Genomic DNA, 12,924 nt, shown 5'->3' on the forward strand with positions numbered 1-12,924 from the left:
ACTAAGACTGCAAAGGAATTCAGCAGCCTCATTGAGTTTAAACATTGTTCATGTGTTGTACTAAGCAAGAGAAATAGGTTGTGAAGTATGAGCAACTGGTGGATACATCCCGAAAGCCAGATCATTAGCCTTCTCCATCCAAGCACTCTCTATCTGCTCAGGTGAAGCATTGGCAAGAACCCCACCAGGAAGAAGTTCAGCACTGACATAAACCCAAAGTACATGTAATTGCAGGCCACCACCGTGCATAGCAAAAATATCCAAATGAGGAGAAACTCCCACCATAGAAGGAAATTGAATTTGCATGGAATATTTTACATAAAATGGAGAGTTCCGTAAACTACAGCCTCGGAACTTGGGCACTCTTAAGAAAATTTATAAGAAAATCCTTCAAATGAGGAAGATCAGGTGCATATTTTTGGGTCATTCCCAAGCGCGTCCATCAAGTGAACCCATGTCAGCTGATTGGTCCAATCAGACATATCCTGCATGTTTATATGATGCTTAATATAAATGTTCTGGTCACTGTCCTATGTCATGTACAAGGGTTGGATCTATCAATGTATCGATGTGGTCAATTACACATTGATGGAGAGGCCCGAGCCTGAGCACATTATCTTCAGCAGCATGTGGTCCTCTTATCTTCCCCAAGTAGTAGACACTGACAGGGATCCAGTAGTCATTTTTCTGGATTCCTTGTTCTGCTGCATGTATGTGAGGAACTCAATGGATTGATCCAAATAGGTAATGATCACAGCACAAGCTTTTGCATGGGACTGGAAATGCGTGTTAGATGTGTCTGGGAAGGATATATTGAAACCGAGCTTATGTTCAAAGAAGAATCACAACGTGTTCTGATGCCCTCATGTTCTATGATTGTGTCAAAAAATTGCCCAACCAGACTGCCTACTTGTATAGCTCCTTCTTCTGAACATTCAAGGACTCGGTCAACTGCCTCAGTCCCTGCAGCTTTACTGATAGTGGCAACATTATCACAATTTGGTAAGAGCTTTGGTGGATCAATACTAACTGGATCTTGCTAGTGTGGCCTACAGCCATCTTCAACCCATGGAAGATTTGGAGCTTCGTGTCAGCTTGGATAAGTGTTACATGTTTAGTCTTGTAGATTTCATTCTTGTGACTTATTTTCCTCCTCCCTTGGCAATACTGTTGCTTTCCCCTTCCAGTACCACTTCAACAAATAATAGATATTATGTTTTTTTAGACAAAATGAGTTGAATTATGTGTTAGATGTTGATAGCCAGTTGGAAATGCTGATGCAAGCCGATACTGCCAATCAAATCAATTGCAAGCATAGTCCGTGTTGAGCATATCTTTTTCTTATCTCGTGGTTTCTCTGACAAATGGATCATTCAACTCATCAGCATCGAAGGTTGAAAATTGTTCCGCACTCGGCGCTTGCTGCCATTCACTCAGTCATCCATTGATCATGAACAGTTGGTCTGTCAGTCATGTAATTAATCACGGTCAATAAGTCAATAAAGGTGATAATGATGCAACAGCAGGCAGTGGCCAAACCCGAGGTCGCCGAGAATGGCCGGAGATGACTAGACACATGACTTCAATTACGTGGGGGATAAAAGTGAAGAACGAACTTTTACTCTCATCATCCAACATGCCAATGTTCAGTGCGTATTCCCTTGCACTTTGCGCCACCGTATTTGTGAGTGAGAATGCCCAAATATAAATGATCACCTATCCTTACCAAGTTCAAGGCTACTCATTTATGGTTCAAGGCTCATGAACCCAAGTCCATGTTGCCTTTTCTCGCCACAATTCTCATAATTCCTACTTTTCCAGCATATGTCTTGAGCTGTAGCCAGATTTCGCCGATTCTTGCCTGCTGCCTGGCATATCCTAGCTTTTACATGCTCCTCTTCATTTCCATTGGATCATACCGGTTGTCACCCTTTCATCCGCTTTCAAATTACCCTGGTCCCACCATAGCCAAAATCTCTAAGGTTTGGACTGTACACAAATCAATGGATGGGAAGCTTGCACATTATTACAAAATGCTCCATGACCAATATGGACCAATTGTCCGTGTAGGTACGTAGCAACATTATTGACAAGATCTTTCTATATAAGCTCATCTGATCTTAGGACCCAATGAGATTTCGGTTGCTGAGAAGGATCTATTGCCTTTTATTATTGGTACCCAAGGAATGCCCAAAGGTCCACGTAAGGTTTTGATTGTTGTTGGATTCTAATACCTAATGTTCAATATTGTTTGACGCTTCAGTTTGGGAAGGGCGAGCCATCACACCCAAAAAAAATCGTAACCAATCAAATTACAGTCTCATTGGTGTGCGAGATCTCACGCATCATTCACATCTTCGCAAAACCTGGAATCGTGCATTTTCCGAGGAACCATTGCAAGATTATCAAGATATTCTTATTCAGAATGCGAATAACCTAGTTGAGGTCCTTGAAAAGCGGTTCATGGAAGGATCTGTTGAATTAGATATTGCGAATGTCATCAACCTCTTTTCGTAAGTCCTTCATTCTGAAGTTCGCACATTATGTTTACATATGTCCTCAGTTTTGATTTCATGGGAGATTTAGCGTAGGATCCTTGATTAGCTCGAAAGAATTCATGGCTGAAATGGCTCTAGCTTTGCTGCGAATTTCGATGCGCTACGCAATAATGATGCAAATCACTTTCAGAAAAATATGGAGAGAGCTCTACTGTATTACCCTTTTGCCCTTCTCAGTTACTTTCATTGATACTCCCCTAGTACTCCTGCACTCACAATGCAAATCCCCTGGTCTGTAGCCATTGTCCAGGCATTTCCGTGGCTCAGTACGTCGCTCCGGAGTTTTGGAGCTTTTGCTGTTTCACAAGCAAAGTTGCGAGCTTCAAATGAATCTCGCAAGGATCTATTCTATTATCTTGTGAGTCATAATCTCAATGATAGTTGACAAACTCAAGCTATTAAAATTTGATAGAGGTCCTACTCTGATGTTCCGCAGGACTCATTATTTGCTTTCATTGTTTCGAATGCAGTGCTCGCTATTATCGCCGGTTCTGACACAACTGCATCAGCCTTGTGTAATGCAATTTATTACCTTGTAGCAAATCCAAAGGATATGCAAACCCTTCAGCAGGAGATTGAAGAAGCATTCCCGGACAGTGGCACAAATATTGACATCCAAAAACTCGATAAAATGCCGTGGCTTAATGCGGTGATGTATGTTTGAGTTCCAAGGAAATGATATTCTACTAATCATCATTCTTTAATATTGTCATTTCTAGCAACGAAACTCTTCGACTTCAACCTCCAGTTCCCAGTGGTTTACAAAGAGCACCAGCAGTCGGAAGTAAAGGTAAACTTGTTGGATCTCAGTAAGCTGATTTGGCTCTTTCCCTGATTGTACAAACTAAAGTCATCATACAATCAAGTTATATCAAGGAAGGCACTTCAGTGCTGGTTTCACCTTACGTCCTTCATCGGGACCCACGTTACTTCTTTCCTCACCCCGACAAATACTGGCCTGCACGATGGCTACCGGAGAATGCAGATAGTGTCACTTTAGACACATCGGCGTTTATACCCTTCTCACAGGGGCCTGCTAATTGCGTAGGGAGGCGTCTGGCAATTTTCGAACTGAGATACGTCTTGGTCCTTCTCTTCAGTCGATATGAGTTTTCTTTTCTCTCTGGATGGGATGCAGCCAATTGGGAAAGAGGTTTGAAAGACCAATTTGTACTTGCAAAGGATGTACTCAAGGTTACATTGACCCATAGAACAAGGAAAAACTAGTAGCTAGTAGCATATATTATATTGCAGTGATCCAGATTCCAGAACCTCTGTCATGAACTTGATACCCTAAGTTATCAAGATCATTTATGCTGTCTAAATTGACAATCTACTTTCAAGTTGGACAATGAATTTAGTGAGAATTACAGAATTATCATGGGTTGAAATTCACGAAATCACCTGTAACTGGTAATATACAAGGTCATACTTCTAGGACTTGATAAGCATCCTGCTATAGCCTAGTATTTTAATATCACATCCTTTACCATCTAACCGGGAAAATTATCTTCGCTGAGTGACTCGTATACAGCTCATTCATGCCTGTCATCATTTTCTGAACACTGTAAGGATGAAAGAATCATAGGGCCCTGGTAATACACATAAAATCTCATAGTTCAACTAAGACACTAGGGTCTAGTGTTCAAACATGATATGGATTGCAAATAAGAGAAAACAATATTTGAGGACTCCCTCCATAACCTTTCCGGCATAATATGTCTAGTCAAACCATGAATCCCCCCGAAACACCACTTGCAGTCTTGCAGACCCTGAACTGAACTTGAATACAACTCATACCACAGCTTTCATATACGAACCAGCGTAGTACCCAAAAATGTCGAAACACTCTGTCAGTTGGTTAATTGTACCGGATATTGGTATCACAAATAATGCGCTGGTAGCACCAACGAGGCAAATGCATGTCTAAACAGATCACAAGAAAACAATATTCAATCTGGACAATGGAATGAGGAAGAACGGCATACACCGAGAACCACCAACCAAACCCATTTCTTCAAATCCATGTTCTGCTAGAACTATTGCCTCTACCACCTGCTTCTCACTAAATTACTTCCTTCTTCAAGTTTGCATCCTACCAGTGAGCTCGACCATCTCTTGAGTGTGACTTTGTTGGCTCGTAGGATCATAGTAACTTTTGAGGTCTCCTGGTGGAAGGTGGTCATCACCATCCTCACTTGGCTCTTCAGGTACAGTCCACAACAAGTTCCAAAAAATGAACCAGAAGAGTATGCGTGGTAAAGGATTAGGGAGGAAGGAAAATAAGGTTACCGTTTACCCCGACATGCCTATAGTCACACTGTATATAGATAGCCTTTCTTCAAGGGTCTGACCTCCATCTACCTGTAAGTTACTGATTTGAGGGTCTCGCAAGGAAGAGGAATGACTCGGAAGTCATGAAGTTTCATGTATTTAGATAGAGGTGTAGTGTACATACATAAGGCCAAACACTCCATATACTCCAGCAAAACTCCAACGCCCAGACAGGCGGACGGGAGTTCTCCTGTGCTTACACGAAGTCCTAGATTCTAACAATCGTCCGTACGTCTGTACTTCAGTGCTTCAGTACCGAGTTAGTTGTCGAGCCTTGTCGAACCCAAATTCATCCAAGCCCATGTTCGAGTGATTAGTCCGAGTATTTCGATCGATATCAGCGGTTTGGCGATTCTGCAATCATTCAACGGGTGAATACTTGAGGTCGCAATTGATTGACATACTTATTGAATTACCTGTATCAACCACCCGCCTCTCTATCCGCCACCGCCACCAGTGGCAGCAACACCCGGACACGGATACGTCCCTGCTGATGTTAAACAGAGGAACAAACGCGATAACGAACCCGGGGTTGCCCTCCGCCTCCTCCGCCACCAGTGAAGGCAACAAGTCGCTGCTGCTGCGATTGTGTTCAGAACAGAGCAGGAGCGAAAGATAGACTCGGAGAACGCACAGCTTGCCTGAATAAGCCCTTTCAACTTTCAATGTCACGGTGCACTTCCTTAGGGTTCCTTACCCCTGCAGAGAAAGTAATCGCGATCGTTCCAAACGTTGACTAGTGATACCTCTGTAACTTGACTGTAACTTGATTAGCTTGATTCACTTGATTCTTGAGCTGATTTTACCCTACGGAGTAACTGAGTACTGTGCTAGATAGAGGTGTAGAGTACATACCTAAGGCCAAAACACACCCTCTTCACTAGTCACTCCCTGCACACTCCATCCACTCCCTCCACCCCAACACCCTTCAACGGGCGGACAGGCGGGGGTTCTTCTGATACAACATGAAACTCTAGCTTCTATCAAACGTCCGTAGGTCCATACTGAGTCACTCGTCGAGCCCAAGTTCGGGTGGTTACTTCAAGTGCTTCGAGTGGTTCAATCGATATCAGCGGTTCGGCGGTTCAGTGGTGGGTTTTCTGATTCTTTTTGGTTAGTGTTACCACGGAGATGGGGGCACATTAGGACGGGGGGGGATGGGGGTTGGTGCACTGAAATGGACCTCTTTCATTCGACATTCGACATTCGACCTTCGAGCGAGGATGGATGGATGATTCATCGTTTTTCGAGAGTGCGTGTTTTCGTGGGTTCGGGGACGAGGTGTTGAGGTGTTGATTTGAAATATTATTCTTTAGTACAACAGGTAAGGAAAGAGCTTCGAACGCACCGAAATTGAACAATATCTCTCTTCTTCTTCGGTGAGGTGTTGATTACGTTGTGGAAGAAGAATATGAAGTTTTCCACAATAGGACTTACGAATTCTCGACTCCACTATCGTGGGACAGGACAAGTCTGTTCCCGTGGCTGCACACACTCACCGTACTCACCTCACATCTCCACACACCATTCATCATTCATCGTCTTTCAAAAGGTCCAAACCCAAAACAAATCGAGCCAAATTCCCTATTCTCCCAACTTCCTAAATCAACGATCCTAACTTCCTGAATGAACGAACGCCTTTGTGCTTGTGCATCTGGTATACCATCTGGATCCACCACGTCCGTCCAAACCAAACATTCAAATCCTCCAAATGTTCAAATGTCCAAAATGTCCAAAATATTACCTACGTCGAAACGCCGGGCTTTCCTGAGTTGGATTTTATGCGTGAGCTTGATTTGGAGGAAATGGGATGGTTAGAGCTTAGAGCATTAGCTAAAGGATCCGGAGACTTTGAGACTTTGAGGTTCTTGCCTGATATCAACCCTTTCAACTATGTTCAATGTACGCTTCCTTAGACTTTCCTACCTCTGCAGAGAAAATTACTTATATGTAGTCACGGTTCCTCCGATTCCCAATCGAGGGCTTCTATCAAGTCCGTTGCACAGACTTATGTAGGCCAAAGGCTAATGTTGTTTAACCCTACTACGTACTGTGGTACTGATGGTATGTATATCATAGTTATCACCCTATGCTTACAAAAGGTTGTAAGTTACTAATTCGAGCAACCTGTGAGGAAGGGGAACGGATACAAATATAGTTCAATGTCTATCCATGCATGATGAATAATTGATTCTAACATTCACAAGTGTAGAGTAAATGAGGCTAAAAGACTCCATACATTCCAGCACCCTCCAACGGGCCGACGGTTGACGAGGGATCTCCTGTAGCCACGCAAAATTCTAGCTTCTAACAGACGTCCGTACGTCTGTACTTCAGTGTTTCCGTACCGAGTCGGTTGTCGAGCCCAGGTTCGAGCCCAAATACATTCAAGCCAATGTTCGAGTGTTTCAAGTGGTTCAATCGATATCAGTCGTGGTGGTTCGGCGGTTTAGAGGTGCCAGGGTTTCTCAAAGAAGTTCCCTGAAGAAGAGAAGGAAGAAAAAAAGGAAGAAAGAAGAGAGAACAGCGGTTCCACATAATTCACCCTCCCAGACCCCTTCCGCGCTGTTTCGGTACGCCTAGAAAAAGATAAGTGCAAGTGACAGGCTCCGCCGCTCACCCTTGATCGCACTGGACTCACCCTTGCTTCGCTGGGGTCTACAAGGGTCTACACAGCTTACACTGGCCGACAGCGAGCAATGCAGGGCTTAAATTTCTCAGGCAACAAGCTTCAAAAGGCGTTAATTTTTGTTCGATTCATCCTACCCTTTCATACTACTACCCTCGCGCTGGTTCGGTACGCATCGGCCTCCGTTTGCTCTTCGTCGTCTGGCTGACTTGGTGTTGCGAAAGCTCTCGCCCTCCCTTTATTTGTCGTACCACTTAGGATTACTGGCCAACTCCTACAAAATTTTCTAATTCTTGGTACGTTTTCAAACTCTCTTTCCTTGTTTTTTGGTACTCATATACTAATCCTTCATACACTAGGAACGACCCTTATTCTTGCTCCTTTGATTTCATCGACTTCGCCACTGTAGAAATTCCCTTTCGACTTGTCTCGCAGACTCCGTTTGTCAAAAATTTCGGACCTCGATGTTACTACCCCGAAGCGCCTCCTCGCACGTTTCAGCTTTGCCATGCCTTTGGGTGGCTACCCTGGCAGTCTTTGTATCCCCTTTGCCTACTGGCAATCACAACGAGATCGGTCCAGTATTAGGAGCTTCCCGACCCCCCGGAGTCCAAGTAGATCTTCAGGTCATATTTGCCAACAGTGGTGACTCCCTGCAAGAACATCCGGTCTTGGCCATCGGACAAGCAGTCCTTCATGCCATCATGCCAGAGGACACCAGAGGAAACACCCCAAAAGTATGGCCCACAGCAGATACCCTTCTCGTCCCAAGCAGGGATGACTGGATCTTGGAAACTCTGACCGGGCGGGATCACCGCACGGAGAACATTGGTAAAGCGTCTTTTGTGAGTGAAGAAGATCAAGAGAAATTAATCGAGGAGATGCTTGCTTTGAAAATGCCCCGCTTTAATCAAAAAGGCACTTGTCGGGATTATATCACGATGGTGTTGAAGCGGTTGAGGGATGGTGGATGTATCGATGATTCAGTGCAGAAAGCATATGAGAAGATTTACAAGGAGAGGTCCAACTATACATAGAAGTAATACAATGCACTGACACCTGACCAGCGCAAGGAAAACAATATTGGATTTTTCCTCATAGATACTCTTACTATATAAGATACAGAACATTAATCTACAGTCATGAATTATGTTGGAAGAAGAATGCTAGAACCGTTATGGGTATCGGTGCTCCTCGCCTAATACTGTATTGCGCTGGGTTACATAATGACGAGTTTGAACTTGAGTTCGGGGTGTGTTTTTTTCAGGCAGGTCGTGTTTCGACGCGATGCTCCTTTACCTGCATCTCCTCTCTCTCTTTCTGTCTCCCCTCCTCAAACACCCCTTTCCTTACTGGCTTCACCCTCGGATAATCAACACTTCCCCTCTATACCTTCACATCACACACTCCCTTCAAGTTCTTCTTATTTTTCCCTGGATACCTCACCGCCCCCTTCCAAGTCACCAAAACCGAAAAATATCCATTCCCGCCGAGTCCTTAAATCTCCGTACACCCCAGTCGAAATGGGTGCTTTCCCGAGTTGGATATGTATATGATGCCTGATTTGAAGGTAATGCCAGGGTTGGAAGAGCGTTGGAAGGAGACCAACCGGGTGTTAGTTTAGTCCGCAGCGTGAATTTGTCCCGTGCGAATCATTCATCGACTCGAAGGAGGTGTGTGGTCCCAATGAGTAAATCCCAGTGTTTGGTTGTTGAGGGGTGTTATATCTAATTGTTTGGCGGGTGAGTCGCGATTGATACACATATCCACTTACCCGCACTAACTGCGCCTTTCCCTCCTCCTCTTCCTCCTCCACTAGCAACAGCAACACCCAAAAACATCCGAAAACGCCCCTGCTACCGCTGCTGTTGTCCACAAACAGAACTTCACAACTAGGTAACCCGAGAATGAAAGTATCTCCCTGTCCGTATCCCAGAAACGTCGATAATTCACCGTAATTGTTTTATTGCGAATCACTGAGTAAGTAATCGCGTTCAGAAGAGGTGGGGACACAGAGCAGGATACGCTAGACAAGACACTGCTAAACACTACTAGACAGAGCGGAAGACACCAATAAAGAAAGAAAGCAAGAGCAATGCTCGCAATCGATGCGATATTCAATGCCATACGAGCTCGATAGGTTTCAGGAGATCGAGGGCAAAAACCCTTCTGGGTAGCGAGAGGGGGTTGGCAGTGCAAAAATTATTCACGCAGGCAGTCCTAACGACGACGACGACGGAGATCCGTTTGGGTTTCGTGCAATGCCAGAAGAACTGCCATGCTCTCCCCTGCCCCCCCCAGACTCTCCCTCGACCCCAAATCTTGAAATTGAATCATGAATTTAAAACCTACATAAATAACGACAATAATCGGCTTCAAATATCGTATGTATGTCGCTTGCTCGCCGAATCAAGTCCTAACGATGCCTGGCGCTTGACGCCGAGAGTCGTCGTCCTACTACCATCTGGGAACCCGGGAAGCCGAAAGAGAGATCTAGACGAGAGAACCTAGACGATAAAATGACCGGTGGTGGTTAGAGATGTAAGAAAAGATGAGTGAAAGAATTACCAATAAAAATTTGAGGAACTCAGTGGAAGTCGTGCCATGTCCCAAACTCGAACCCGGTAAGCTTGCCTGTTATATCCACCACATCCACATCCATATCCAGACGTCTCCGTAATCACCCTCTGCTAACGCTCGACTCTAAGTGCTAGGAAGCACTAGAAGCTTCAAAACTTATGAAGCATCTGTTGAACGACCTAGAGCACCACGGTATCCTTGGGATTTGATAACAGTCGAGACTCGGAAGGACGAGGGATAACATCGATGACAACAAGGTCGTGTTGGAGCAGGTGATGAATGTGAATATAGGTAATACGTGTGGGGGCACGAAAGAAGGAGGGGGAAGGTCTCGAGATCATAATCATCAATATCGATGTGGAGTACGTGGACGTGGACGTGTATCGAGCGCTGAGCGCTTGAACCCGCCACCCGCGGCTTCGACTCACGCAAAAAATGGACCGCGCTATCGAGGGTGTCTGGTGTTGGTTCCTCGATGTCGTTAAATGTCAGATCAGACGACGCGAGCTCGGTTGTCGGTTCGTCTTGTCGCCACCTCCGATATCGATAAATTCCTTGGCCTTGCAGAAACACTGTCTGGATGATTAATACGGATTAAGATCATAGATATTCTACGTTACCTTTTTGTAGCCCAAGCGGTTTCTCCGTTCCCTTTTCTCCTTCCCTTTGCCCTTCCCAAGTTCTCTTTGGGTTTCTTCCCTTGCGCGGAGGGAGCTTCTTGGTTATACTCCCCGCTTTTTCCCACTTGTGCTGGTCGACTGCGCTCTGTTGTCCATCGTGACGCTAGAAGTCCAAGGGTCCGAGTACTGAGTGTTTGTCGATATCCTGAGATATGAACGGGTGGTAAGAGAGTATGTATACATAGACAATTAACTAGACGAGTTGAACAATGAACGTTGAACGTGGAAGTTATTCAGACCCGTGACTTTGACACACCGAAAACAGCACGAACATTTCTTACCAGCAAAAACTGCACCGGAATGTGAAACAAACTGAGGGATGAATGATAAGCTCTCGTGGTCAGTGCATCGGCAGGTTGCAGATTGTTGAGTGTAGGAGAAACACTGCCCGGATTTTGAAGCAGTTTTGAATTTTCGAATCGACAGGTTCGATTTATGTACATATGTAATGGAGCCGACGGAGGCTACTAAGGTCTGTGTGATATGGTTGGTCTCGGAAAGAGTCCAGAAATGCGCCATTTGAGAGCTAAGACTTCCGTTGTTTGCATTTCACCATGGTTTCCGGTAGTTTCCATTCGGTTTCGTTGCATCGATAGAACTTAAGACTGCTGAAGGGGCGAGATGAGGAAGTCTTTGTATCTGCATACTACTATACACCACCATCCAACAGCACCACTCGTCCTCTTCCTAACCTTACCGCAGAGATAGCGATGAATAATGGTTCCTTACTCTGTTCTTCAGCAATGACCCGTCATTCATGTTGAGGGATAATGTCATAGACACCGCCAGTTTTAATTGATGGTCGAAATGGATATAATAAAGACACGGCAGGAAACGGGGAACGAAGGGAGACAAATAGTTTGAAGAACGAGAAGAGGTCGCATTGATCAGGCGGATTTCAAAAGTACGATCCGCTCCCATATCAGCATTTTTCGGTATACATCCACTCAAAATGTGCAGGAAGTGAATAAAAACTGCTTTACCATGTTATTAGTAAGTTACTACCAGCTCATCGATGATTCACTACTCCCTTCAATGATGTGTCTCGTTATCGTTGACATAAAATCCGGTGAGTAGATGGGTCATATCATCTACATCTGAGTGGGGACCTTCAATGACCACCACCTCTTCGTTCCTGATGTTGAAATGTGCAGTGGAATGCTGGATTAAAATCAACAATAGTAAACCCAAGTCCAACACTCGAAAAAAAAAACATTATACCTCACTGATGTATAGATGCTGGTTATTCCAAAATTCCACATGCATCTCGGACTGAGGGACTACGAAAGCATTGGCCTTGAGGTGCCCCGTGCCTAGAAGTGAGGAACCACTGTGAACTTGGAAATTGACCCCGTTAGGGCCTATCCGTACACGTTCAGACGGAACCCTAATGCTGGACCCAGACAACCCCAGCTGCGGCAAGTTTCGAAAAGCATATTCCAGGCCCTTTTCCAAGAACATACTCACGCTCTGCCTAGCCTGAGAGTTACGATCTGGTTCAATTGTTACGTCGACGATTAGAGCCCTCCTGTCCACGGTGTTGCTCTGAAGATTAAAGCCCCAAGTGAGTGTTTACCTCTACTCGTCATTAGAAAATCCAGAATTGGACACTTACAGAAAGAGGCATTGTCCAAGCCATTGCAAGGAAACCCATGGTCAGGCCAAGCGTGAGGTAGATGGTATTCAGATGCATGATGAGCAAAACAGAATGACAAAGAGTGGTGCAACTGTGAATTGTGTGGCAGGCGGCGTGAATGCGGAGATCGAGTCCTCGAGGTTGGTATGAAGAGTAGCAGATGAGTGAGCAAAAAGTTTCCTTGGCCAGCAAGAACTTTTTGCAGAACGACTTGAAGGAGATTGTGGGGGCTACTGTATAATCTTTGCGGCCAGTGGGTCGTGGGTCATCTTATACGTTTGTTTTCAGCCACGCTTTGTTGACCCTCAGATTGCGGTGCTATTTCTCTGTTCCGACGGACGAGAGAAAAAAAACCACGCTGGTAAAGAGTGCATTGCAATTGCAAATGTCGGATTGCACCTGATTACACTCGCATACACGGCTCCGAGCTCGACGTAACGTGTTTGGTATAGAGAAGTAGAAGTTTGCGAAGATTCGTAGTCAACAGTTCAGGGTGAGTGCCGCTAA

The 12,924-nt window shown here is 44.9% G+C and overlaps 3 protein-coding genes across 3 annotated transcripts; 2 read left to right on the top strand and 1 right to left on the bottom strand.

The window, feature by feature from the left end:
- The first annotated feature begins 1,625 nt into the window (after window positions 1-1,625).
- Window positions 1,626-3,914, top strand: C8R40DRAFT_1126745 (high nitrogen upregulated cytochrome P450 monooxygenase 2). The gene is made up of 10 exons (XM_046229039.1): window positions 1,626-1,684; window positions 1,737-2,070; window positions 2,125-2,202; window positions 2,264-2,513; window positions 2,564-2,587; window positions 2,637-2,711; window positions 2,760-2,916; window positions 2,971-3,212; window positions 3,278-3,367; window positions 3,425-3,914. The coding sequence occupies exons 1-10, from the start codon at window positions 1,637-1,639 to the stop codon at window positions 3,783-3,785; spliced, it is 1,659 nt and encodes a 552-aa protein (XP_046081373.1). The 5' UTR covers window positions 1,626-1,636; the 3' UTR covers window positions 3,786-3,914.
- Window positions 3,915-7,985: 4,071 nt separating this feature from the next.
- C8R40DRAFT_1073351 (uncharacterized protein) lies at window positions 7,986-8,558 on the top strand (the record flags this gene model as incomplete). Its single annotated transcript, XM_046226552.1, has 1 exon — window positions 7,986-8,558. One exon carries the CDS (start codon window positions 7,986-7,988, stop codon window positions 8,556-8,558), a length of 573 nt encoding a protein of 190 aa, XP_046081374.1.
- Window positions 8,559-11,812: 3,254 nt separating this feature from the next.
- Window positions 11,813-12,194, bottom strand: C8R40DRAFT_1126767 (uncharacterized protein; the record flags this gene model as incomplete). The annotated part of the gene is made up of 3 exons (XM_046229040.1): window positions 12,153-12,194; window positions 12,003-12,094; window positions 11,813-11,942 (listed from the first exon to the last, which is right to left on the bottom strand). The coding sequence occupies exons 2-3, from the start codon at window positions 12,045-12,047 to the stop codon at window positions 11,814-11,816; spliced, it is 174 nt and encodes a 57-aa protein (XP_046081375.1). The 5' UTR covers window positions 12,048-12,094; window positions 12,153-12,194.
- Window positions 12,195-12,924: the final 730 nt, after the last annotated feature.

Source organism: Lentinula edodes (assembly GCF_021015755.1).
Source record: "Lentinula edodes strain Le(Bin) 0899 ss11 chromosome Unknown C8R40scaffold_46, whole genome shotgun sequence".
NCBI lineage: Eukaryota > Fungi > Basidiomycota > Agaricomycetes > Agaricales > Omphalotaceae > Lentinula > Lentinula edodes.